At 35.9% G+C, this 25,107-nt stretch overlaps 2 protein-coding genes across 3 annotated transcripts in view; both read right to left on the bottom strand.

The window, feature by feature from the left end:
- Positions 1–19,366, bottom strand: part of LOC127438833 (natural killer cell receptor 2B4-like) — a 68,036-nt gene extending 48,670 nt beyond the window's left edge. Inside the window, exon 1 of the mRNA XM_051694733.1 lies at positions 19,343–19,366. The gene's annotated coding sequence lies outside the window, so the exon portion shown is untranslated. The remainder of the gene's footprint in view (positions 1–19,342) is intronic.
- The window catches only part of LOC127438826 (natural killer cell receptor 2B4-like), a 162,529-nt gene that overhangs the window by 68,432 nt on the left and 68,990 nt on the right, over positions 1–25,107 (bottom strand). Inside the window, exons 1-6 of one of the 2 annotated variants that reach the window (XM_051694707.1) lie at positions 16,861–17,077; positions 15,674–16,012; positions 14,719–15,033; positions 14,199–14,321; positions 13,996–14,063; positions 10,663–12,723 (exon numbers count right to left, since the gene is read on the bottom strand). In XM_051694707.1, coding sequence (XP_051550667.1) covers positions 12,661–12,723; positions 13,996–14,063; positions 14,199–14,321; positions 14,719–15,033; positions 15,674–16,012; positions 16,861–16,909 — 957 coding nt within the window. In that variant the 5' untranslated portion in view covers positions 16,910–17,077 and the 3' untranslated portion in view covers positions 10,663–12,660. Of the gene's footprint in view, positions 1–10,662; positions 12,724–13,995; positions 14,064–14,198; positions 14,322–14,718; positions 15,034–15,673; positions 16,013–16,860; positions 17,078–25,107 lie in introns of those variants that run through there. The other variant, XM_051694706.1, reaches the window with a different exon arrangement.

Below are 25,107 nucleotides of genomic sequence, written 5' to 3' on the forward strand. Positions count from 1 at the left end.
TGTACTGCCAAAGAAGCAAAAAAAGGTCTGAAGCAACTTGCTTCAAGCAAGAAGACAGAAAGACCAGCAAAAAACTAGAGTAAACATCGGTAACAGTAAGACATCTACGTCTTCATTCGTTCAGTGCAAAATAGCTTGGTACAGCGATTGTTGTGGATTTTGTGTAAACCATGACGTTGGTTGCTTGGAAATAATACAAGTTCTTCAAATACAGTATTCATGGACATGCTAAATTTAATCATCACAAACAATTGTAATCTTTCCTTTACCATAACATTCTGTATCGCTAGATAATTGTTTTTATTTTACGCTAAGCAGTTCTCTAATTAAGGTAATAACTGTCTATAGAAATAACGTGAAACGGAGACAGTCTCCAAAGATTATTGATATGAGGGACAATAATAATCCGTCCTTAAAAGTAGAAGCATGTTCACTTGATTTCTGACGTTAGGCAAAGCAATTATATTATAGGAGTAAAAAATAACTTTAGAAATTACCTAAAACTCCGACACTTTCCAGTTGCAAATGATATTCCAAAGCTGATGGGGGCAGCAGAGACGATCATGCTGATCCACAGCGAAAGATGGTAGTACAGCGTCTAACACCACTGTCGTATCGGTACTTAAATTACATGAATGCTAACGCTAGCTAGAGAGCTACTGAATGCCGCTTCAATATGGTTGAAGCTTATATTGTTTGTTGGATATTGTGTTTGACATTTGAGAACAATACATAAAAATAATTCTTACATTAGCCCATTACACTGATAATTGAACACTTTCACTGAATCAGCCATGCAACATGATGAGGTCATGTGATACAATGTAACATACTGTTCTTTGTTATTTTAATGTATAATGTGTTCAATTTCTCATAAAATTAAAACAAATACTAGGCTGCAAACAGTATGCAAAGTATCACAATTCAGTAATTAAACTAAAAAGAGAAAGGATGTTCTATAGGCATGTTCTTTGTCTCCTCACACGTGTCTTAGAAATAAGAAAAAGGTGTATAAAATCTAACAACAGATTTTCATTAATCGTTAGCATAGTGTACCCACATCCGCATGAGATGAGATATCATCTGAGATGAATAAGATGTATATGGAGACATTATGTGTCAAATACCCAAAAGTGAGATCATGACATGATCACGAGAAGAACTCTTAGAAAGACATTCTGAACACACTGACACAGCTACATTAAAATGTACAATAATTTAGCAGACACTTTTATCTAAAGCAGCTTACAAATGAGGAATGATAAAACACAAGGGATTCACTATTAAAAGAAACTGGACTTTGACCATGCAACAGTTTTCAGACAGCACAACGGACCAGGATATGATGTCACGCACGAGGGCTTCTAATTCTAATAAATAAATAACAAATAATATTATATTAAACATTTTAAATATCCTATCTATTCACTTTTTGGCGATAATTAAAACAGTGAACAGTATGTGTCTTAATACAGATGCTTTCAGATCAAGCATCAACTCAATGTGAGAAACTTTGTTTGAACCACCAATGCCCCAACTGCAGTAAATAAATAAATGATTATTAAGACAATTCTTATAATGCATTCTGTATCATATAAGATGTTTTATACTGCATATTATAGTCAGACTTTCACTTCCTTTTTCAACGTCTCTCCTCAACGGACAGCAACAGATGCCAGGTGTCAGAGCATTAACAAAGAGGAACAATCACCACCTGTTCCTGTTTTTATCTTCCTCGGACAATAACTCACACCTGGCATGACAGGGTTAGTGCAATCCAAAATTCTGCTATCATTTACTCACCCTCATGTTGTAACAAACCTTTATGACTTTCTTTATTTCATGGAACACAAAAGGCAGAATGACCACCTCGGTCAACATTTACATTCATTGAATGAAAAAAAGATGCAGTTAAACTGAATTGTGACTGAGGTTAACATTCTGCCTAACATCTCCGTTTGTGTTTCTCTAAAGAAAGAAAGAAAGTCATACGGTTTGAAACAACACGATTTTTCAGCTTTTTCATTTTCGTGTGCACTATCCCTTTAACTCTTGTGATCCGATTTTAGGTGGTCGATACAGGTAGGGTCCAAAATGTTTTATGATCAGATCACTAAAACGACATTCTGAGGTGTTTTTTGTTTTGTTTTGTTTTATCAAAATCCCTAAACCAAGAGTGAGATTTCTTACACTAACTCCTCCTAGAGCTTTCAAGATACATCCACCAAACTAGGCACAGACCTTCAGACTGTTCTGGAATAGTGTGCTATGACTTTTCTAACTGGACTAACAGTTTTTGCACAACAGATGATCAAAAATCAGAAAAATCCCATGCACTTACATTGACAGAATGTTCAAAACTATCTATCTGCCTGCCTTATAACAGATTTAAAAAAAAAATTCTAGTAAGTATCAGAGCAACAATTCTAAACATTCAATATTTTGCTTATTTCATAATTGCTGTCGATTGAAAGATAATTTCTAACAATTACAAGATCAAAAACTATGGTCAATTTTGCTTTGATTTTCATTAGAAAGGATGCTAATCATAGTTATTCAGAACTGTGTTGTGAGTGCGCAGAATGCTCATATTATTAGTTTTTAAATACCGCAAATTGATAGAAAAGGAAACTATTTCATTTGCCTCTATGCTTTCTCAGTTCACACCTTCTAGAGATGTTTTGACACTTTGGGTTCTGACAGGCCACCATTTCCTGAAAAACAATGTGGCAAGATGCCAGTCAATGTTGCACCTGGCAACCAAAATGAACAGCCATACTCGAGCTGATGAGGCACCTGCTCCAAATTCATACAGTACAGAACAAGAACCACAGCTCATTTACCTCAGCATTTCTTCCTCAGTTTGCACTGTTTAAATAAACATCCCTCCAGGTTAATTAAGCCAGTATCCGTGCCTCATTCACCCCACTACAGCAATGACACAGCATACTTTACATTGTCATAAGCTTTATACTACACAAGAGTCTTTCCATGATGCTTTTGTCATTGCAGATGCACATAACAATACCCAACCCTGCTTCAATGACCAGCTTGACCAGCATACAATTCCCATGCTGGTTTAAGCTGGTTTATGTTGGTAAGTGCTGTTTTGGTGCTGATTAAGCTGGTTGACCAGCATGGTCTTTCTAATGATGCTGGTTAAGCTAGATTGAAAGCCTGGAAGGGTCATCAGCACACCAGCATCCTTTACTGAAAGACCAGCAACCAAACACAGGATAAGCTGGTGAGCAACAATGCTGGTCTTTTCTGCAGGGAAATGATCGGTTTATTGCAAGTCATGTATGGGCACTGTATGAAACTCCATTTCCATTGTCCAATAAGAGACGGTTTGCTTATGGAAGGTAGTGCCCGACAGATTTATCGGTCAGCCGATATTATTGGCCAATATTAGCCTTTCACAGATATATCGGTATCGGCATTAATGTTTTCCGATATGCGCAGATATGAAAACTAATTTTCAGAACATATAATGCAGAAAACAATGCTTGGGGTGATTTAGAGTTGGTGTCATAATGTAGTTTGTCCAGCAGAGCACGCTCCAACTCCATTGTTTACAGAGCTGAGCTGACGGTGATCTGCAGACAGTGCGGAGTTAAGCGGTGCGGAGTTAAGCGGTGTCTTCATGGTAAGTTGCTAACTAGTTTGTGAAATACATACTGGAAAGTTATTAAACAATGACCCCATCATTTTCCCTTTTCAATATGACTAATATAATGTTAACCCTGTCCCTGACAACCATGTCACTCATGTTTATCACATATGTTTGCCAGCTAAAGTTTGTCAGTGCAGTCAGTAATGTAGCAGATTGAAAGGTAAACATCAGAGCATCTTTTTGCACCTCAGCAGACAACAGTGCGGTGGTGGACTGTGTCTGTTGAGTGTTGATTTCACACTACGTTGTTACCTAGATAGTGAGACGCAATGCTGGAAAGTCAAATAAACAACGTCCGTCTTTTACTCTCTGTGACAAAGAGCTTATAGCTAACTAGCCAATCACGTAGCTACTTTCATTGCTTGTCTGGAAGCTGAGTGGAAGATAATGTGTAAACATGTATTCACCAAACTGTTTTGTTCAGGATTCGCAGTTTGGTACCCACTTCAACCGAACAATTCCAGTCGTTGAATTTATAAAATGTAATATTTAAAAGTCTGGTTTTCCACCATTGAAAGTTTCCCCTGAACTTGTATAGCAGAATATGATGTAACACCGCTGCTGCTGTTTATCTCTTGTCTTGGCAGGTGTAAATGCTTCTTGTTTTACAGCCTGCCCCTAATTGACTGGCAGTATTAAAATAGTCAGCATTTGACTGATACTAAACAGTACTGATGTTTATTTAGCTATTTTATTTTTATTTATTCTTTATTTTAATGGTCAGCTACTGACTGATACTGAACATACAGTACTGATGTTTATTTAGCTATTTATTGTATTTTTATTTATTCTTTATTTTCTCAGTGTTCATTTCTAGAATTTGTTGACAATGTATAATAATAATGTCAAATATTCTTTGATAAAAATATTTGTTTAAGAAAGCAGCGTTCTGAGTAGCTTTGCATAGTGATATTTGTGCAAAATCAGTGCACAATCCACATAGAAAAGGTCTGTTTTCATTCTAGCTCAAAAATTAACTATATCGGCCACCATATTGGTAATAGGTGAATTTTCCTATCTAAAAATCGGTATCGGTCTCAAAAATCCCATATCGGTTGGGCTCTAATGGAAAGTTTGGTAAGGATGGCAGAAATCTGTTTGTGGGTTGGACATCTGTAGCAGGAGAGGAAGTTAGTCTTCATTTAGCAACACTTCCTGTAAATTACTGTAATTACAAATGTCTGGAAAACCCATTAGGTGGAGGCCAACATTAAGAATCTAATTATGTCTGGCGTCTTTCTTATCTTACAAATCATGATTTACTTCTAAAATGTCCCTGGATTTATATTAAGCATGTGTTTGGATCTCGCAGTAGATTGTACAATGGAAATTTGGGCTTGCTTTTCTTTGGTGTGATACTGCTGTTTCCAATAGTACAATTTCAGTTGTGAACTTCTCATGTTCTTAAAGCCTCCAAGGCACCAATATTTTTGGCACAAAGCATGGCATTGACTTTACATCTTCCGGTTTTGCATGCCAACCCTGGGGATAAAAAAAGAGTTTGTTCTTTGTACTCTCAGTTCACTCATGGGAATTCAATACTAAGAAGAGCCACAACCCTCATCTAAACTTCAATGGGGACTTTTATGAACTCTGTGTCACATTGTAACTCTGACTTTTGATGAAAAATATATGAAATCCCCCCCAATAGATAGTCCTAATAGATTAGTACCTTTAATATTAAGTACGTTTTTTTTTTTCCCGAGTAGAAATTTCAAGGGGAACTTTTACTGTAATAAAATGTCATCAGAGTATCTGTACTTTCACTATAGTACAGGATTTGTATACTTCATCCACCACTGGAAAATAGTGATAGATACTGTTTGCATCAAGAGTAAATAGCAACAAATAGCATCTTGTGCACACTAAGTGCAAAAACTAGATGTAAATTAAAATAATAGTAAACTGTCTGAGCAATAGTGGGCGGAGTGAAGAATGGTTCTTTTCTGTAAACACAAGCACTGACTTTAGTTTCCAGTAAAGCTGTTTACTCTGGTGTTGAGGTAAGAACAGGGGGTTCATGTGAGCTCTTCACCAATACACCCACATACACCTTATGTACATCTGCACATTTACTTACACACATACCTCAGATGCCCAACAATAGTCACATTCTCCTACACCAACTGTGTCTGTAGGTAAAAGAAAACCACATTGATTTAGCACACAGTTGATACCATATACTAACCTAAATAAATCCAACCACATTCTGACTCAGAAGCTGAGCTGGTAGTGTGTCACAGTGCACGAGACATCTCATGTTCATTACACTTTTTCTAAAATAAGTTCATTGGTATGGGAAAACAGCAGGTTTGCTTAACGCAACTTCAATCCAACAGTATTGCCTGGAGAGATGAGTGCATTGCATCATCGGTTAAAAAACTGGAATTTGACTGGATGATTTAAATACTTTACATTTGTTACTGAGTCTTTCATCTTTACATTTAACATGCCAATTTGATTTTATCAAAAGGCTGTTTTCAATATTGAAATCATACTCATAAAAACTGTTGCTCTTGTGTCTGAACAGAGCAAATCCCTGCAGCCATGTACAAACATCTAGTGGAAAGCTGAATCAGAAGACTGCAGCTGTTATACAGTAACAGCAAAAGTTGGATAAACTCCCTATAATGGCCCATTTGAAATTAAATGTTCAGCAACAGCATACTGTTATGGTGTGATGTTCTGGTGTCTAAATCCTGTACATAGGGCCATATAGTGAATGAGACTGATGACCTCACTGACATGTTACTGTCAATTTCAACAGTCACAAGAATGAAATCACATTGCTATCTGTGTTTTCATCAGGTTATTGCTGGATTAACATCAGAAAATGCTTCTTATTGTAGGTAACCGACACCATATTTTGGTTCATTGCAAATCCAAGCCATAATTCTTTACAGTCATTTATGAAGTTTGTGATGTAGATCTCTAGACTGTTTTCTTAATTCTCAAGTTGCGGGCCCGTGGCATCATTTTACGACATACTGCTATGTCTTCATATATTTGTGCTGAGTTGTGTATTTTTCTGCTGATGTGTGCTGATTCAGAGCTTTTAGTGTTGATTTCATGATCACATTGCAGTTTTTTTTTGTTATTTTTGTATTGCATTTAAAAACAAGACAACATCATGTGGTTGCCTCTTTGGCTCAATGCTGTCTCCTTTATTTTAGAGCACAATGTAATGTACAAATATATATATATATATATATATATATATATATATATATATATATATATATATATATATATATATATATATATATATATATAACAAACTGACTGTATATTTGGCCTGTTTTCAGTGTAAAAGGTGTTTTGGCATTGGTCAGTTCTCTTCCACACCTTCTCAAATCTATTTTGTCTCTTCCTGTAACACATTAGCTTTCTGAAACTCACGAATGTTTTATTTGAATCGTATCAGATATCGCACTAATGCTCTCCAGCCAGACTGACTAAAGATGCTGCAATCTTTCTAATGGTGTTATTGACTAGGACACAGGAAGGGCTCAATTACTTCCTACTGGCTGAATATAGCAAATGGTTCTTTATATTATTGTTTTTAACATCCTCTTTTTCTTTCAGAAGTTTCACTTTTATTTCAAATATCTTGATTGTCCTGTGTTGTGTGACTAAATTTCTTGGCTATTTATTAAAACAAACACACAAGAGTCACAGGTAATTATGCATTTTCTATATTTTTTCTCCCACTAATAATGTTACTCAAGTTTTTCGCACCAAAAACAATATTTAGTTTTTCATGACCATTTTCACCTTCTCTCTGGAGTTCAGAGTTAAAGTAATTTTTTGCTGCTGTGCATTTAAGGAACGCCCCTTTCTCATGTGAAACACTCAAGAGAGCTTTGTTCAAGCTGTGTGTTTGTTGTCGGGTTAATTGTCATAATTAACTGTCCCATCCTTTAAAAACAGCCTTTTTGTAAAGGCTACATTACAATGTATGTGATTCATATAATAATCTGTGCTTAATTGTGCCACAAAAAAGATCAGTCATGGGAATTTTTCAAAAAGATCTGCAAAGCTGTAGGTGCTACACACAGACACAAGCTTTGAGAGACTTGACCACATTTTACTCTTCTTGTTTCTCACAGCACAATGTATCTCTAAAGATCACGGAAACTGTGTTTCCCCATAATATGACCTATTTAAGCACTCTGTAAAATGTGTTATTCAAATCAAGCGATGTTCTTATTTGAATAGTGCTGTGATCTCTATTAAAACATTTGTCTCACAAACAGATGCAGTTCATGAGCTCTCTGGTTCTTTTCAGTGGTTTTATGCCTGCCTCTCCCCCATATCACGCTTTCAAACCACATCCTGTGAAACCAGTAGAGCTTTTACCACATTTTAACTGAGAAAAACAGAATCACATCACGTGACCAAAAAAATAAATAAATAAAATGTCTGATTCTAAAAAGTAATACAAAATTACCCTAAAATACACTTACGTCTCTTTACTATGCAATGGTTAATATGCAGTGACTCAGAGAATCGGTCAGCACCAATAATAAGACAGTAAACAGAGTGTGACCTTCTTACCTCCAATCATAGTCGTTTCATTGAGCGTGTGACCAAAAAGGGAAGCTTAAATTAAACACTGCTGAAAGCATTGTTCTCAGTCTTTTTCACCAATCATATAACAGTGAAGTTTCTAGCTCTAGTTTAATGGTTATCTGAACTCTAGTGAAGAAAATGTTACAAAAGAAAAACGATAAAGTCAACTTTTAGGCGATTAAACATTTCAAACAGAGAGAACTTCAATGTCAGTCTTGGATGTGAAAATAGAAATGAGATGTTACTGAGCATGCTCAGTTTGATCACTGGTGCTCAGTCATAAGTAAACCATTGGGCCAGAATAATTCCTCCCAGATCATTGCTCAAGTCATGGCTTGTTACTTTAATGTGTAATATATATATTTTCTAAGTACTGAAAATTAATATTTCCTTTAGTTTTATGGGTGTTTGTCATTTGGACATGCCCAATACTTTTGCAAAAGAACTGTTTATTTGAGTTAAATGGTGTTTTTTTAACAACTCGAACAACACATCTACTGTACATAAGCGGTAACTACGTTTTTCACAACTAAGAATGTAAAATTAATAGTGTTAACTTAATAAAAGTCTGTGGACGTGTGCTTTCAAGGTAGTTACTACAATATTTTGAGTTGGGAAGCCATTACATTTTCATAGTGATAAAGTGCATGCATAAGAGCAATTAAAAATAATAGCTACATGAAGCATTCAGCAAACTTCTGTTTAAAATATTTTAATAATTTAATATGGTTGGCACACCCACAATTGTAAAATGAGTCTGGTTTGAGTCAGTGCAGATGAGCAGTGGTACTTTAGAAAAAAACCTTTTTGTTATTATTTTTATTATTGTTTGAACCAGTTTCATTGCACGCCAAACTCTTGTTGTTCTTTCCTCGTTCTTTTATTCTGTTGTCCTCATTATAAATGTGTGGTGATGTGTTTTAAATGTGAAGAGGGACTCATGTTTAAATTGAGTTCAGGGTCATTGCACTCTGTCTCTTGTGGCTGCAGAGAGAATTTAATGACAGACCAAAAGTTCCCAGACACAAAATGTTTCCAGGAAGTGTGTAGACAACTTAAAATATCAAGTGACAAGCTGAAGAAGAAGAAGATTAAAAAAAAAAAAAAAAAAAAAAAAATGAGACAAAGCATAAAAGTACACTAAATTGAGCAGTAATTGCTGTAGGGGAAAAAAGAGAGGATATAAAGAAGAATTACCATTTTATATAAATAACAATCCAGTTAATTCTGAACAACGTCATGCGAAGTGTTAAAGGCCTTCAAATGTCTACAAAATAAATAAAAAATCGGTGTGTTCCCAGCAGCTGGTTTTATATACGGTTCTATAACGTATGCTTATAACACGCTTATAGAAGTCGGCAACGCGTCATAGAGTAGGGGCGTGGTTTGGCGATCCGAAAGCTTCAGTTTTGTTTTTGCTAAAAGAGAACCACATTAAAAACAATGCGGATTAATAACAGCTCATGACAATCTCCTCATCAGAGTCATATGAGAATGAATTCTGCCGTATTTCAGCATTTCAACATGATTTAGTTATAATTATCGATTATTTATTTTTAAGAAACACATGTATTTATCATCAAAGTTAATATGTCGTTTCTGTGTAATGTTCACCAATGTTAGTGAACAATAAACAGTATTTTACCTGTAAGTGTAAGTAGGTGTTAATAAAATAACCAATTAAAAGGCAAGACAACATTGTTCCTAGAAAAGAAACAAGAGATCTCTGGTGGATATGGTGTAAACTGTACTAGAAATAACAAAAATACGATGCTAATTCAAGACAAGTTGTTGGCTGGTTTTCAACTTCATTACTTTCAGTTCTGTAGATGTTAATAGAGAGCAACAGTCTGGTCCCGGAAGTAAAAAAATCCCATTCATTTATCCCATAGACTAATTGATTTTCAATGATAACATATAAACCTTTAAAGTGAGACCTACCCTAAGCAGAGAGGTTGTTCATCGATGGTAAATGCTTCCGCTGAAGCCATCTGTCTGCGTTATTTCAACATAATCCTTTACAAATTGTGTTTGATAGCGGATTTCATGGTAAACAACTACATTACCCATGGTGCAGCAGAGAAAGATCCACCAATCAGAGAACCGCGTCCAACGAAACCCATGAAAGGTGCCTCGGAGCGAACGCCCACTCCCATGATGCACTGTGAATGACGTAATCGAGTCGGTTCCCCTTCACTCTTAAACTTATATATTTGTACATATCGGGATATTTTGCAATAAACATAAACTATATTGGTTCTATACTTATAATCAACAACCCAAAATCAATAGTTTTATATATTCCCATTGTTTTTATTCAATGACATCATTCGCAATGCTTCATGGGACTGTAGTCCATGCCTTCACGACACAGGGTAAGTATGAGGTACACAGTCTTGTACCTTTGTCTTTATGTCTGATTTTCAAATAATTTTTTGCCTCAAAACAAAGTTGGTGACGTTGTGATTCTCCTCGGAGCTGGCTGTTTTGGTTCATGGCTCACAACTCTTTTATGAAGGATTTTATTAAAAGTCTACTGAAGAACTGAATGGGGAAAATACTTCCAGAACCCAGACGGCTGAAAAAGCGGGCGATCACTGTTGCGATGGTGGTTTGGGGAAGAGTAGCTACCTCTGACCTGTGGATCTACAGAGATAAAGAATAAAATACTTTTCCTTTTTTTATTAAACACAATAAGGGTGTCCATTTACAATGGCAATTTAAGTACAAAACAATACACAGTAAGGCAAATTAACACTTATACGGTAGTAACAACATTAATACTTCAGTACAAAGGTAAGAATTTGATCAGAAGTGGCATCTATAATTGACACAATTAGATCATGTAAATGCAATACCTACCGATGACATCGCATAAACGCAGCATTCACAGTCAGTCATTATTAATGTATTCAGTGAGCGGCTGAGTGAAAATGTGTGATAATAGGGGAGTTACAGAGATAAAATGAATAAACTAAATCACTGAATAGTTCCAGTGCAGGACAATGCTGATTCCTACATTAAGAATGTCACAGAAAGAGACAAAACACAAGACAAGCTCTTTATTTGGCTTTTGTGCAGCAGTAATGATAATCAAATGTAAAATGTTGATTTTAATAATGACGATCCTGCAACACTGCAAAAGAAAAAAAAATGTTGGGCTAACATAAAAAATAATAGGCAACCTATTATGCTTTTTTGAGTAAACTCAACTAAACTAATCTCATCTGCCCCAACTCAGATGGCTAAGTAGCCAAGAAATCTGAGAACTTAAATTATTTTGATCATCTAACACAAACATTGTCAAGGCATTTTAAATATTGTTTGTTCGTCACATTTATTATTGCATTATCCGTTGCTTGAGTTTGTAAGACTTTTGACAATATGATAAAAACATTTGGCCTCTAAACAAAGACCAATATATTATCTACAGAGTACAAGAAACTGTGCCCATTCATCTCAATTAGATCCACAGAGGTCAATACTTCACACACAAACCTCAATCACGGTGACAATCAACAAACGTCATGATGAACCACATGACAGGTAACTAACAGTGACAATAAAAACAACAGCAGCTGCATAAATAAAGCCAGCAAACAATAAATAAAAATTAAATATGAACCATTTAACTGCAATCTAGAATTGGATGTTCAGATGACTAATTTTGATAAGTTGGGAAAACATTTGGGGAATGTGTAGTTCTAGCAGAAAGACTCAGGATCCTTTTCAGGTGTCTCATCAAATCACAATACAGCCTCAGCGGTCTTTCATCATTCGTTGCTTTCACCCCCCTCCACCCCATCACCACCAGTTTAGGTCCCGTCCTGTGTAGGGGGAAGCTCCTCTCCCCTTCCATTATCACCTTCCGGCAGGATCTAACTGTTCTAGCAAGTCTCTGAGTGTTGAACCGTAGGACAGGGCTTTCAACAAATGATCTAAATATCTCTACATTCATATTAATTCCAATCATCCCGAGTCTTTTCTGATAGAAATATTAATGTTGTAACATGTTTTTATGTAGACTGAATTCCAATGCTTCCTCTGAAGCAATTACGTAGATATCAAAGTAACGGCAACAAAATAATCTTTCTTAGCAATATGGTTAGGCTAATTTTGTTGGGTTTACTCAGAATAATAAAATTGGCTGAAAAAAAATTTATTGTTGAAAAATTCAGAATAAGCACAAGCTAAAGAATAAAAGAGTGTCTCCTAAACTTAGTTGCAAGTCCCTGATAGAATTCAGAACAATTATGCCCCAAATCATAAGCCATTTCTCTTTAAAAATAAATACCCATCAAAGGTCATCTATATCTATATCTATATATTAAAATATAATTCATATAAATATTAACACTTTGTATCTGACACATTCAATAGGGTCACTGTGCACATTGTGGGAAATAAACTTCATTTTACTTTGGTGAGCATCTAAAAATAACATGAGTAAAGTATTCCATGTTCTCTCCATCATTCATCTGTAGAGAAAACACAAAACACAATAAGACTTCCTGATCATGATAAAGCTGCTTTTGTCCATGCCAATGAAGCTTCAAGTGATCACATTCATGTGCCTTCAATGGAATGTATTTCTCAATTCCTCAGAAAACAATCATTAGAAAACATAATCCAGAAAACACACACACACAGTATATAGAGTGTATATATTATATTATATTATACATGTAAAGGCCCCCCAAGTAATAAGTCTATTTATAATAATTAAACAAATATAATAAATACAATTATACAATAATACAATTCAAAGACATTACATAACTGTGGCAGACAAGTAAAGCATTGATTAGACAATACACAAAGTGGCTTTAGAAGTGAATATATTGTTTGGATATATTTCCATATCATTGAACATAAGCCTACCACTGACCTACAGTCCACAGCAATCCATTTTGCAATTGAGTTTGTCAATCTTTCTGAGGGCTGTTCTCACAGGACACATTTTTGCATTTTCTCTGCGCTCTTTTTGAACTGCTGAGCTGTCAGTTTGTGGCCTGTATAGCTGCGCGTTGCTTTTACAGCCGGAGTTGCGCTGACTGACCACTACTGACTGATACTATAAACATGAAGGTGGTACTTCAAGCCTACATGGCCTTTTTTTGGTAGGAAACTTTCTTATTATGGAATTTATGTCTAATCAGGGGACATGATTAATTCGAATAACTTTTTAAGACATAATTTTATGTATTTAATCGCACTGAATTAACACGTTAAATCGACAGCATTAATACTGTAAATACAAATAAGAATGAGTCTGAAAACCGCTGCCTTTCAGTCAGACAGTCCACGGGGACCGAGTTGCTTCAGTATGAGCAACAATACTGTAAAAAGACTGATACAGTTAGATTTACATTTTTGTTTTAACTTGGTACTGAAGTACTGGTACATATGACAAGTGCTTGCAATGCAGATAACCATCTACTTTCAAGGAATCATACTTAATGTTTTTTCCACATCAGTACCATAAACTCCATTGTCTTTGAAGCCAGAAGCAACTGAAATTCTTGTTATTCATTAAGATTTTGAAGAACAAGCAAGCATCAGTAGGTGCTTAGATAAAATATCTCATTCTTTAAAGAATTAAGGCAAATGTTAAGGTTTTCTTTGTGTATGAATGGTGGAAGCACACACTGACTGATGCACCAATACAAGCAGACACACAAATTTCTCTACTGATGCTGAGCTTTCAACAGGCAGACAGACACTCTGCACACAGCAAATCGGTTTCTTACCACATTGTGAGTATGACGTGCACAGTAAGTTGTTGAAGTGTAATGTATCTCATCTTCAAGAGATTGGACTGTTTTAACAATAAACACAGTTTTCTTTATTTAACTATAAAACATTATATAAGAACCTGAAATGGTGGTTAAAATGACATTATGGCAGTTTTTGGAACACAATAAAAGACTTGTATGGTAACAATAATACTGGCCCTCTTGACTTGCTTGTTTACGATCTCTGTTATGACAGTAAATCACTCCAGAAACTGCAATGAAGACCAGCAGCACCACTACAGCAACTATCAGTGATATGAGATATGAACGTGATATCTGTTCTGTAATGAACAAATAAAAAACAGTCATTAGTGCAAATGAGTCCAGCCAAGATACAATGAAACAACAGCAGATCAGGGAGAGAAATTATGAACAATCTTACATTTAAAACATGTTCACCACAGACCTGTCTTTGCTCAGAGAGTGAATAAAGCAGGTAAAGTATTTTATCAAATAGTCAAACAAAAGACACCATACAAGACAATGATCAAAAATGCTTCAATTGTGTTGTTGATTGTATGGCAATGAAATCTCTTTTTGAAAATACATTTGAACAGGTTCACAAAGACAAAAGGACAAGTTTCAGCTTATAAAGATAAACCAGCACAATGTTTCTGATGTCCTGCAGTATTTATGATCAATACAGACCAAGAGACTCTAATATCACCACTGACACACCTGAACACATCTGACAGACTTCAGTAATGTTGAGATGTTTAGTCTGGTTTCTGATGGGATTGGACACCACACAGCTGTAGATGTTGTTCTCCTGATATTCCACCTCCAGAGGTAGAGAGTGACTGCTGTTGAGATCAGACACACTGATGGAGGAGAATAAACTGTTTCCTTTGTACCAGGAGAGAGTCACCTGTGTCACAGTCATTACTGAACATTGAAAGACACATTTTGGGCTCGATGATCTTTCTGATGATGATGATGATGATGATGAACAGTGTGAAGAGTTATTGATAATGACAGGAACAGGCAGGGGAGCTAGAAAACATGAGAAAAAAAGTTCAAAATTTCATTTTGGGATGAACTCTCCTTTTAATAAACTCATTCTACTAGTGACTAGTCAGTGGTGGTTTTGTATTTTACACTGTGACCTGTAGGGGGAGCAATAGCAGTTCAGTGATCAGAAAGAACACCTCATTTGCTTGACTCACCATGACCGTTTATATAGTCTATAATATCTAACTCTGCAGTGAATATATTCTCAATTATGAAAGTCTTGGTGCATACTAGTTTATTCCACTATAGGACTCCACTGATGGTGATCTTTCTTGTCTGTTGTTTTTAACCTTCATTGCGTCTCTTTCTCATGTGCCCCACACAACATCGTCCTGGCGGGTAATTCAGTGAAGAGTGATGCCATTACATTAGGCAACTCAAAGATAATTCATATTGTGCATTGTTTATATAATGACATATCGCTCCGTGATGTCATGCCTGATTTGACTTATTAACTCATTAATGGACTGAATTAATGAACTCAATGAACTGAAGAGAGTGTCAGATTAATGAGACAACTAAACTGTGCAGGACTGAGAAACACTCTTTTGTTATATTTCTCCATTTGTGTTTAAGAAGTGAAATCAGTGAACACAAATGACATGTGACGGGTTGTACTCACCGTATACAGTAACACTGAATCTCTTGTATGAAGTTCCTCTGTTACTGATGATCTGTAGTTTATAAAGTCCAGAGTGTTTGACTGTGATGTTTCTGATGATGAGAGATCCAGTCTGATAATCCAGCTGCAGTTTGTCTCTGAATCTTCCATCATCACCATCATCTATAAAGCTCGAGTTGAACCGTTTAATCATTTCAGCTATTCGAGTCTGTTGAGGTCCAAACATCCACAGTATCTGATCATTTCTCGGTACTTCAGAAAGATCAGTGTGTAGAGTGACAGAATCTCCCTCCATCACCGACACTGACTTCAGTCCATCTGTATCAACACCAAACACACCTATAGAGCAAAGAGAAACATTGTCAAACTTATTTTACATAAAAAAAATAAAAATTACAACTAAATACAAGAAATGTGTCTGTCATTGAAGACTACAGTCTAAAAATACATTATGTTTTGAGCCTGTTTCATATTTTCAGTGTTTGATTGCTTGTGTTTCCATCAGCTGGATTTTGTGACTGGGTCATTTTTCAAAGACAGTAGAAGCAAAACACCCCAATAAACACCCGCAAACCATCCTGCTGGTTTATCTGTCCAAAACTGGATTGAACAGGACAGGTTTTTAAGGGTAATCTTGTTTCATGTTTTAAGAATAAAAGCCTGAGTGGCATAAATCTGTGAATCTTCCGTTAATTCCACGCTATCTATTTTGGGGGGAAAAGAAAAAACAACTTTTCTTTTTTCCCCAAAAGCACATTTTTCCAAACTAGGTGTTGTAGTATAACCAACAGGAGACCACTGATGTGTGAAGTGATTCTGGTGACACTACACTGCATAAGAGTAAAGTTATTGAATATTTTCCCCAATAAAAATTCCCCAAAATTATGCAAAAGCCTTTTTGTTTTTTTCCCCCAAACTAACATTTGGGCTAAATGTACCATACCACAAATGTGTCCCAACATGTGTTCTGTTCAATGTCTCCTCAGTGCTGGCTTGACAAATATTTGTAATGCTGCAGTTCTAGAGTTTATTCTCGCTCAACAGTTAAAATGCCAAATAATAGTCTGAAAGTAATCTTTAGGTTGGTTATGATTATGCCTTTGTGTAATAAACTTTTATTTTGAATAAAGGTTAACAACTTTATTTTTATTTACTGAGCTCATTTAATGAAAATAAACATTTCTCACCGTTCGTGAAACACAAGAACAGACTGAAGAAAACAAATGTACGAATCATTTCCAGAACAGTTCACCACAATTCATCTTCATCATGAAACTCTGCATGTTTTCTGGAGTGCGCGTGTTCAATAACATCCAAAAATGTGACAAATATTCGATCAGCTGCTTCATTTCTCAAACCGTTTAAACTTCGTCACAGCGGATGCGGGGTCTCGTCTTGAAGGTAACCCCCCAACAGCCAAAGTCTCGCGAGAGTCTCAATCGAAGTTTTGGTTTGGCTAAAGTTAGATTTAGTGGTAAGGTTGAGGTTAGGGTCAGGTTTAGGGTTGGTTGAAGGTTTCTGTAGTTTTCAATAGTTTGGTGAAGCTGTTTATTCACTAAATGTTTAGATAAGTTCACTATTAATGTTGTTGAAGCTTCTATTGCTTGTTGGATATTGTGTTTGACGTTTGAGAATGAGTTTACCAATATTCATGTGTTTTTGATATTGTATAACATTGCTGTATAGTCCATGTTTCCTGAATGTGTGTTACTTTATTTAAAATAGCCAATATATAATGATTCAGAGCTGCATATTGGTAGAGAAAGTATTTTTACATTGAAAAAAAATGACAAACTTCAGCCTTAACCGTTGTTCAAGTTGTTCACTTGCTAAATTAGATATGTTTTCTGTAAAAATAGCTTAAAGCTTATTTTGGTTGTCATCCTTTACTGATTTGGACACTACTTGAGGGATATTGTTTCAATTGGCAGCTTATACTAATATTCATGGGTTTTAAGTATTGTATAACATTGATGTAGTTTTCGACATGCATGTGTGAGCTGCCGGTTTCTCCTTTTTTAAAAAAAAAACAAAAATAGCCTATAAAAAATGATTTATCATCCCAGTTGCAGCAATGCACAAACTTTTGCGTTAGTTTCTACCATAGGGTTCTAAATTAATGCGCACATAAAACTAGCGGATGCTATGGAGTTGAGGTTAAAGCATAGTTAGCTAGTGAACTGGATTTACAGTTTGCCAAAAGTTCTCATGAGTAGTAGGGTTACCATATGACCTCTTTTCCCCAAACATGTCAACCCTTACAAAAATCAATAGTTCTGGCAAACTAGCAACTTTGCCAGAACTCCTCATTGTTGCCACAGGTTTGCCATAATAGTGTTTGAGATGAATAAGATGTATATGGAGACATTATGTGTCAAATACCCGAAAGTGAGGTCATGACATAACCACGACATGAACTCAAAGAAAGACATTCTGAACACACTGACACAGCTACATTAAAATGTACAATAATTTAGCAGACACTTTTATCTAAAGCAACTTACAAATGAGGAATGATAAAACACAAGGGATTCACTATTAAAAGAAACTGGACATTGAGCATGCAACAGTTTTCAGACAGCACAACGGACTAGGGCTGCATTTCCAAAAAGCATCGTAAGCCTAAGAAGATCGTAAAAACCATTGGCGCCAATGGTCTCTACGATCAAGCTTGTGATATTTTTGGGAAACACAGCCCAGGATATGACATCACGTGTGAGGTCTTCTAGTTTTAATGAATAAATAACAAATAATAGTACAATAAAAATATACAAATATACTGTCTACTCACTTTTTGGCGATAATTAAAACAGTGAACTATGTGTCTTAATACAGATGCTTTCAGATCAAGCATCAACTCAATGTGAGAAACTTTGTTTGAACCACCAATGCCCCAACTGCAGTAAATAAATAAATGATTATTAAGACAATTCTTATAATGCATTCTGTATCATATAAGATGTTTTATACTGCATATTATAGTCAGACTTTCACTTCCTTTTTCAACGTCTCTCCTCAACGGACAGCAACAGATGCCAGGTGTCCGAGCATTAACAAAGAGGAACAATCACCACCTGTTCCTGTTTTTATCTTCCTCGGACAATAACTCACACCTGGCATGACAGGGTTAGTGCAATCCAAAATTCTGCTATCATTTACTCACCCTCATGTTTTATTAATCCTATCAATCTATCGGTCTGTCTGTATTATAATGGATTTTAAAAGTTTTTATAGGAAGTATCGGTGCAACAATTCTAAACATTCAATATTTTGCTTATTTCTTAATTGCTGTCGATTGAAAGATCATTTCTAACAATTACAAGATCAAAAACTATGGTCAATTTTGCTTTGATTTTCGTTAGAAAGGATGCTAATCATAGTTATTCAGAACCGTGTTGTGAGTGCGCAGAATGCTCATATATTTATTTTAAATACAGCAAATTGATAGAAAAGGAAACTATTTCATTTGCCTCTATGCTTTCTCAGTTCACACCTTCTAGAGATGTTTTGACACTTTGGGTTCTGACAGGCCACCATTTCCTGAAAAACAATGTGGCAAGATGCCAGTCAATGTTGCACCTGGCAACCAAAATGAACAGCCATACTCGAGCTGATGAGGCACCTGCTCCAAATTCATACAGTACAGAACAAGAACCACAGCTCACTTACCTCAGCATTTCTTCCTCAGTTTGCACTGTTTAAATAAACATCCCTATGTACAGCATACTTTACATGGTCATTAGCTTTATACAACACAAGAGTCTGTGCATTATGCTTTTGTCATTGCAGATGCAAATAACAAAATCCAACCCTGCTTCAATGACCAGCTTAACCAGCATGCAATTCCCAGCAACCAAAACACCAGATAAGCTGGTGAGCTACAATGCTGGTCTTTTCAGTTTATTGTGAGTCATGTTTGGCCACTGTATGAAACCACATTTCCATTGTCCAACGAGAGACGGTTTGCTTATGGTCAGGATGGCAGACATTTGTTTGTTGGTTGTGGAGCATGTGTTTGGATCTTGCGAGACGCAAAAGAATCGGTATATATGCAGTAGATATAGACCTAGGCACCTCTGGTTTTGCATGCCAAGCCTGGGGTTAAAAAAAGAGTTTGTTCTTTGTACTCTCAGTTCACTCATGGGAATTCAATACTAAGAAGAGCCACAACCCTCATCTAAACTTCAATGGGGACTTTTATGAACTCTGTGTCACATTGTAACTCTGACTTTTGATGAAAAATATATGAAATCCCCCCCCAATAGATAGTCCTAATAGATTAGTACCTTTAATATTAAGTATGTTTTTTTTTCCCCCCTGTGTAGTAATTTCAAGGGGAACTTTTACTGTAATAAAATGTAATCAGAGTATCTGTACTTTCACTATAGTACAGGATTTGTATACTTCATCCACCACTGGAAAATAGTGATAGATACTGTTTGCATCAAGAGTAAATAGCAACAAATAGCATCTTGTGCACACTAAGTGCAAAAACTAGATGTAAATTAAAATAATAGTAAACTGTCTGAGCATTAGTGGGCGGAGTGAAGAATGGTTCTTTTCTGTAAACACAAGCACTGACTTTAGTTTCCAGTAAAGCTGTTTACTCTGGTGTTGAGGTAAGAACAGGGGGTTCATGTGAGCTCTTCACCAATACACCCACATACACCTTATGTACATCTGCACATTTACTTACACACATACCTCAGATGCCCAATAATAGTCACATTCTCCTACACCTACTGTGTCTGTAGGTAAAAGAAAACCACATTGATTTAGCACACAGTTGATACCATATACTAACCTAAATAAATCCAACCACATTCTGACTCAGAAACTGAGCTGGTAGTGTGTCACAGTGCACGAGACATCTCATGTTCATTGGAATTATTCAAGAATGAAGAACTGGTATTTGGCACTGTTTCATTGAAAGACTTTGCATTTGCTATTGAGTCTTTCATCTTTTAAAATGCCAGTTTGATTATATGAAAGACTATTTTCAATTTTAAAGTCATACTCATAAAAACTGATGCTTTTGGAGAATTGGAGCAGAGATACTGTAATAATTCTCAGTCCAAATCTCATTATTATTCATGTCAATTTATTGTGGAAGAAATTGTTTACAAGAATGCATTGAAAACGGAACCTGTCTTATAAAACAGGATTAAACAATTATCACAAATAAAAGCTGTTTAAAAGAGAGGTTTAAATACATAATACAATTCTCCAACTAAACCAGTTGTATAAGAAAGAAAGAGGCTTAATGTTTTCTCATGTTATTTATTAAAAAAAGTTACATAAATTACAGCAAAAGTACATGTCAGCAGTAGACACAATGCAAAATAAGGGCTGCAATTTTCCACCTGTGTTGCCATATCCTCTACATACATGCAACATTGGGCTTATTTTTTTCATGAAAACACTTTAAGTTGGGGATTTCTGAGTTCTCCTTTAAGGCAGTTATTTCCAGAATACAATTATTTTATTTGGGTTTGCTAGTGCTTGTCTCCCCTGGCACTACAAATATGACTTACCAAAAGGGCTAAGAAAATGACCGAGGGGCACCCACCTCGGTAATATGAAAATAGCGGTCCTTAAGATCCAAGTTACGCCATTGGACCTAACCACATGACATTGAGCTTGAATTATATTGACGTGTCGCCATATTTGTTTATTTGTATACATGAGTTTTGGTGTTTTTTAAAGCTGTCAATCACTGTCACTGTCAATAGAAATCACCGATCACGACATTCTTTAAAATATCTCCTTTTGTGTTCTGCACAAAAAGTAAAGTCATATGTCTGAAACGACAAAACAGTTGGCAGATAATGACAGAAATTTTATATTTTTGTGAACTTTTCCTTTTACAATTTTTTGTAAAAGGACAGTGCTTATAAAGGCTTATTTTGTCAGACCATATTGCTTTGTAGAGATCTGGCAACCCTGATTTGCAGCATTCCAGGTACAGTATATACATGGAAAACATGTTGAAACATACACAGGAGACAAATGCAGCTTGGAAGGTAATGGTGGTACAAAAATGGGTGCAAGACATTCAGGATCTACAAACAGGATTGAAGATTAAATGAAGTCCATTTTCAAATCAGCTGAGGTTTTAAGAAGTAACACTTAAGAGTCTGTGCTCTGGGTTTGAGAAAATAGTATTAAAAGTACTTTCATAATTCAGTGCTACAGATCTGCACTAAATGTTGATGCTAAAATAGTGATGTAATACTAATGGTCTTCTAACACTTATACTTCTGATACTAGTATTTTTAAAATACACACCATCTGACCAGAAAGCAAGGTTAACTGACTTTGACATAAACACTGAACTCTCGGTTGATTAACCTAAAACTTACTTACTCGCGGTATATGGGTTCCAGAACACATGCGCGGGGTTAGTTTACTTAACCGTGAGTTTGAAACTCAGAGTTTGTACGCATTCACGTTTAACTCAGAAAGGCATTCTCAGCAGATCGCCAAATTCTCGAGTCACCATGGAAATAGACCCTAAGAAGAAATGCACGCCATATTTCAGTGACGCAGAACATGAAGTTTTAATGACTGTAAATGGGCATTACTTCATCTTCACTCGTAATAGCGATAGGAGCTGCACCGGTTTAGGACTGAGAGTTTGCTTGACAGAAATTATACTGAATCATTGCGTGAATTTTTAAATGAATAAAAGTATAAAGTTTTACCGAACATGTAAAAGCTTAATTCAACACTAATGTTAGACCTCTCTCGCCTACATTAATGTTTAATAGGTCGACGTTACGTTATTTGTTGGCACTGAACTTCATTATAAGAATTAACATTGTATAGTCAGGACAAAATAACGTGAAAAAGTACTATTACAATTTGAATTTAAACTACTTAAACTACTTCAAAGAGTTCTCATCAAAAAAATCCTCCACGTGCAGCAATGACAGCTTTGCAGATCCTTGATATTCTATCTGTCAGTTTGTCCAGATACTCAGGTGACATTTCACCCCACACTTCCTGTAGCACTTGCCATAGATGTGGCTGTCTAGCTGATCCCACAAAAGCTCAATGGGGTTAAGATCCATAACACTCTTGTCCAATTATCTGTTGTCCAATGTCGGTGTTGCTTTGCCCACTTTAACCTTTTTTTTTTCTGTTTCAAAAGTGGCTTTTTCTTTGCAATTCTTCCCATAAGGCCTGCACCCCTGAGTCTTCTCTTTACTGTTGTACATGAAACTGGTGTTGAGCGGGTAGAATTCAATGAAGCTGTCAGCTGAGGACATGTGAGGCGTCTATTTCTCAAACTAGAGACTCTGATGTACTTATCCTCTTGATTAGTTGTACATCTGGCCTTCCACATCTCTTTCTGTCCTTGTTAGAGACAGTTGTCCTTTGTCTTTGAAGACCGTAGTGTACACCTTTGTATGAAATCTTCAGTTTTTTGGCAATTTCAAGCATTATATAGCCTTCATTCCTCAAAACAATGATTGACTGACGAGTTTCTAGAGAAAGCTGTTTCTTTTTTGCCATTTTTGACCTAATATTGACCTTAAGACATGCCAGTCTATTGCATACTGTGGCAACTCAAAAACAAACAGAAAGACAATGTTAAGCTTCATTTAACTAATGTAATAGCTTTCAACTTTATTTGATATAATGGCAAGTGATTAGCAATTTAGCGTGATTACTCAAGGCTAAAATGTTGGAGTGATGGCTGCTGGAAATGGGGTCTGTCTAGATTTTATAAAAAATGACTTTTTTCAAATAGTGATGGCGCTGTTTTTTACATCAGTAATGTCCTGACTATACTTTGTGATCAGCTGAGTGCCACTTTGGTGAATTAAAGTACTCATTTCCTTCTGAAACAGCAAAATCTGTACATTATTCCAAACTTTTGGCCACCAGTGTATATGACCATGTTCTTTTCTTATTGGGTGTGGCAATAAAACTTGTTTGTTGTCTTGTCCCTTAAAATGCAATGGCAGTGCAGTCTTATGTAGAGGGTCCATCTACCTCCAACAACTCGGTACTGAATGAAATTATGTTGTTTTAACTGAAGATCACGTGTCTGATATACATTATAGATGTTTATGATCTCAATCTTAGAGAAAAGAAACTCATCTCTTCCTAGTTGTAAAGGAAACTATAAAAGGTCCCTATTGAAAGGCAAATTAAACATGTAATTTAGAGAAGGACCATACACAGCTTCTAATGGATTAGAGGAGGCTGAGCATCAGAAAGACATCTTTTCATTGAATCACTTGGCCACCAGCTAAAGGAGGGCACTGTAGGTTACTCTAAATGACAGCATGTCTCATTTATATTTTCAGATAATAAAGAGAGTACAATGAAAAAGTCTGGAAATGTGTGCAATTATATGTACAGTACATTAATTAAAGTGATAAGAAATCAAATCTCTGAATGTCTATGCTATATCTGTGGTCTGTGAAATTATCACATATTATCTAGTTAGTCAAGAAGAAGACTGAGTGATTAATAGCTTAAGCTTTGAATTGGCAGACATTACCTGCATATTGATACTATGGAATGTCTATTTAATAAGATTAATATTCACTGACTGAAGGAACTGTAAAAAGAATGTGGGTGCTATAATAATTTTCTCTGATATCGATAGATGTTCATTAAATTAATATCATGAAATACAATTATTTATTAGAAAGGCCAAATATAAATACATAAAGCCCTTTCTTTACAGTGAAGATCGTGGTGGCCTTTCCAATGTGCTCTACGTTAAAAATATTACAGTATTAAAAACTTCTCATTAAAAGATAAAGCACAATGTACACAATTTGTTCACTTTTGAATGCAAATCTGCGGTGTGAGACTGGAAATGCCAGGGAGAAGAAGATTTGTGAGGTAAAGATTGCAGTTTACCATAATAATACTTTAAAAGTATAATCGTGTAATCTGAGTTTCCACGCCCACTGTGTCACTATTAAAAGAGCACGCATGCGCTGACAGCCTCTGAAACTTACTGACATCTACCTGAAATAAACTAACTCTGGAACATAACCTACTCCAGAGCAGGTTATGTTCAGAGAGTAAGTTGCTATGGCTACTAACATACCCTGAAAGTTACCTCAGCTTTTGGAACCGAAAGTTGAGGTTATCCACTTACTCTGAGTAAACTTACCCGGGTAAGTCGCTTAACCTGCTTTCTGGAATACCCCCCAGAACACCGATTCATAAAACTAAGTTTATCGTTACAAGAACAAAGAACAAGTCTAGACAAGATCTTAGCTTGGGTTCATTGGCAGCCCTTGTAATGCTGTTATGCAGCAGTTAAATGAGGTGGATCAACGTTTTTTCAAGTCTGGGCAGGTACAGACAAGATAATTAACCAGGAGTTCAGTAGTGTCTCATGAACTCTGTTGAAAGACTGATCAAATATGTCCCATCCAATCATTGAAAAACTTCTGCTGAAA

This window comes from Myxocyprinus asiaticus, chromosome 50, assembly GCF_019703515.2.
Source record: "Myxocyprinus asiaticus isolate MX2 ecotype Aquarium Trade chromosome 50, UBuf_Myxa_2, whole genome shotgun sequence".
In the NCBI taxonomy this organism is placed as follows: Eukaryota; Metazoa; Chordata; class Actinopteri; order Cypriniformes; family Catostomidae; genus Myxocyprinus; species Myxocyprinus asiaticus.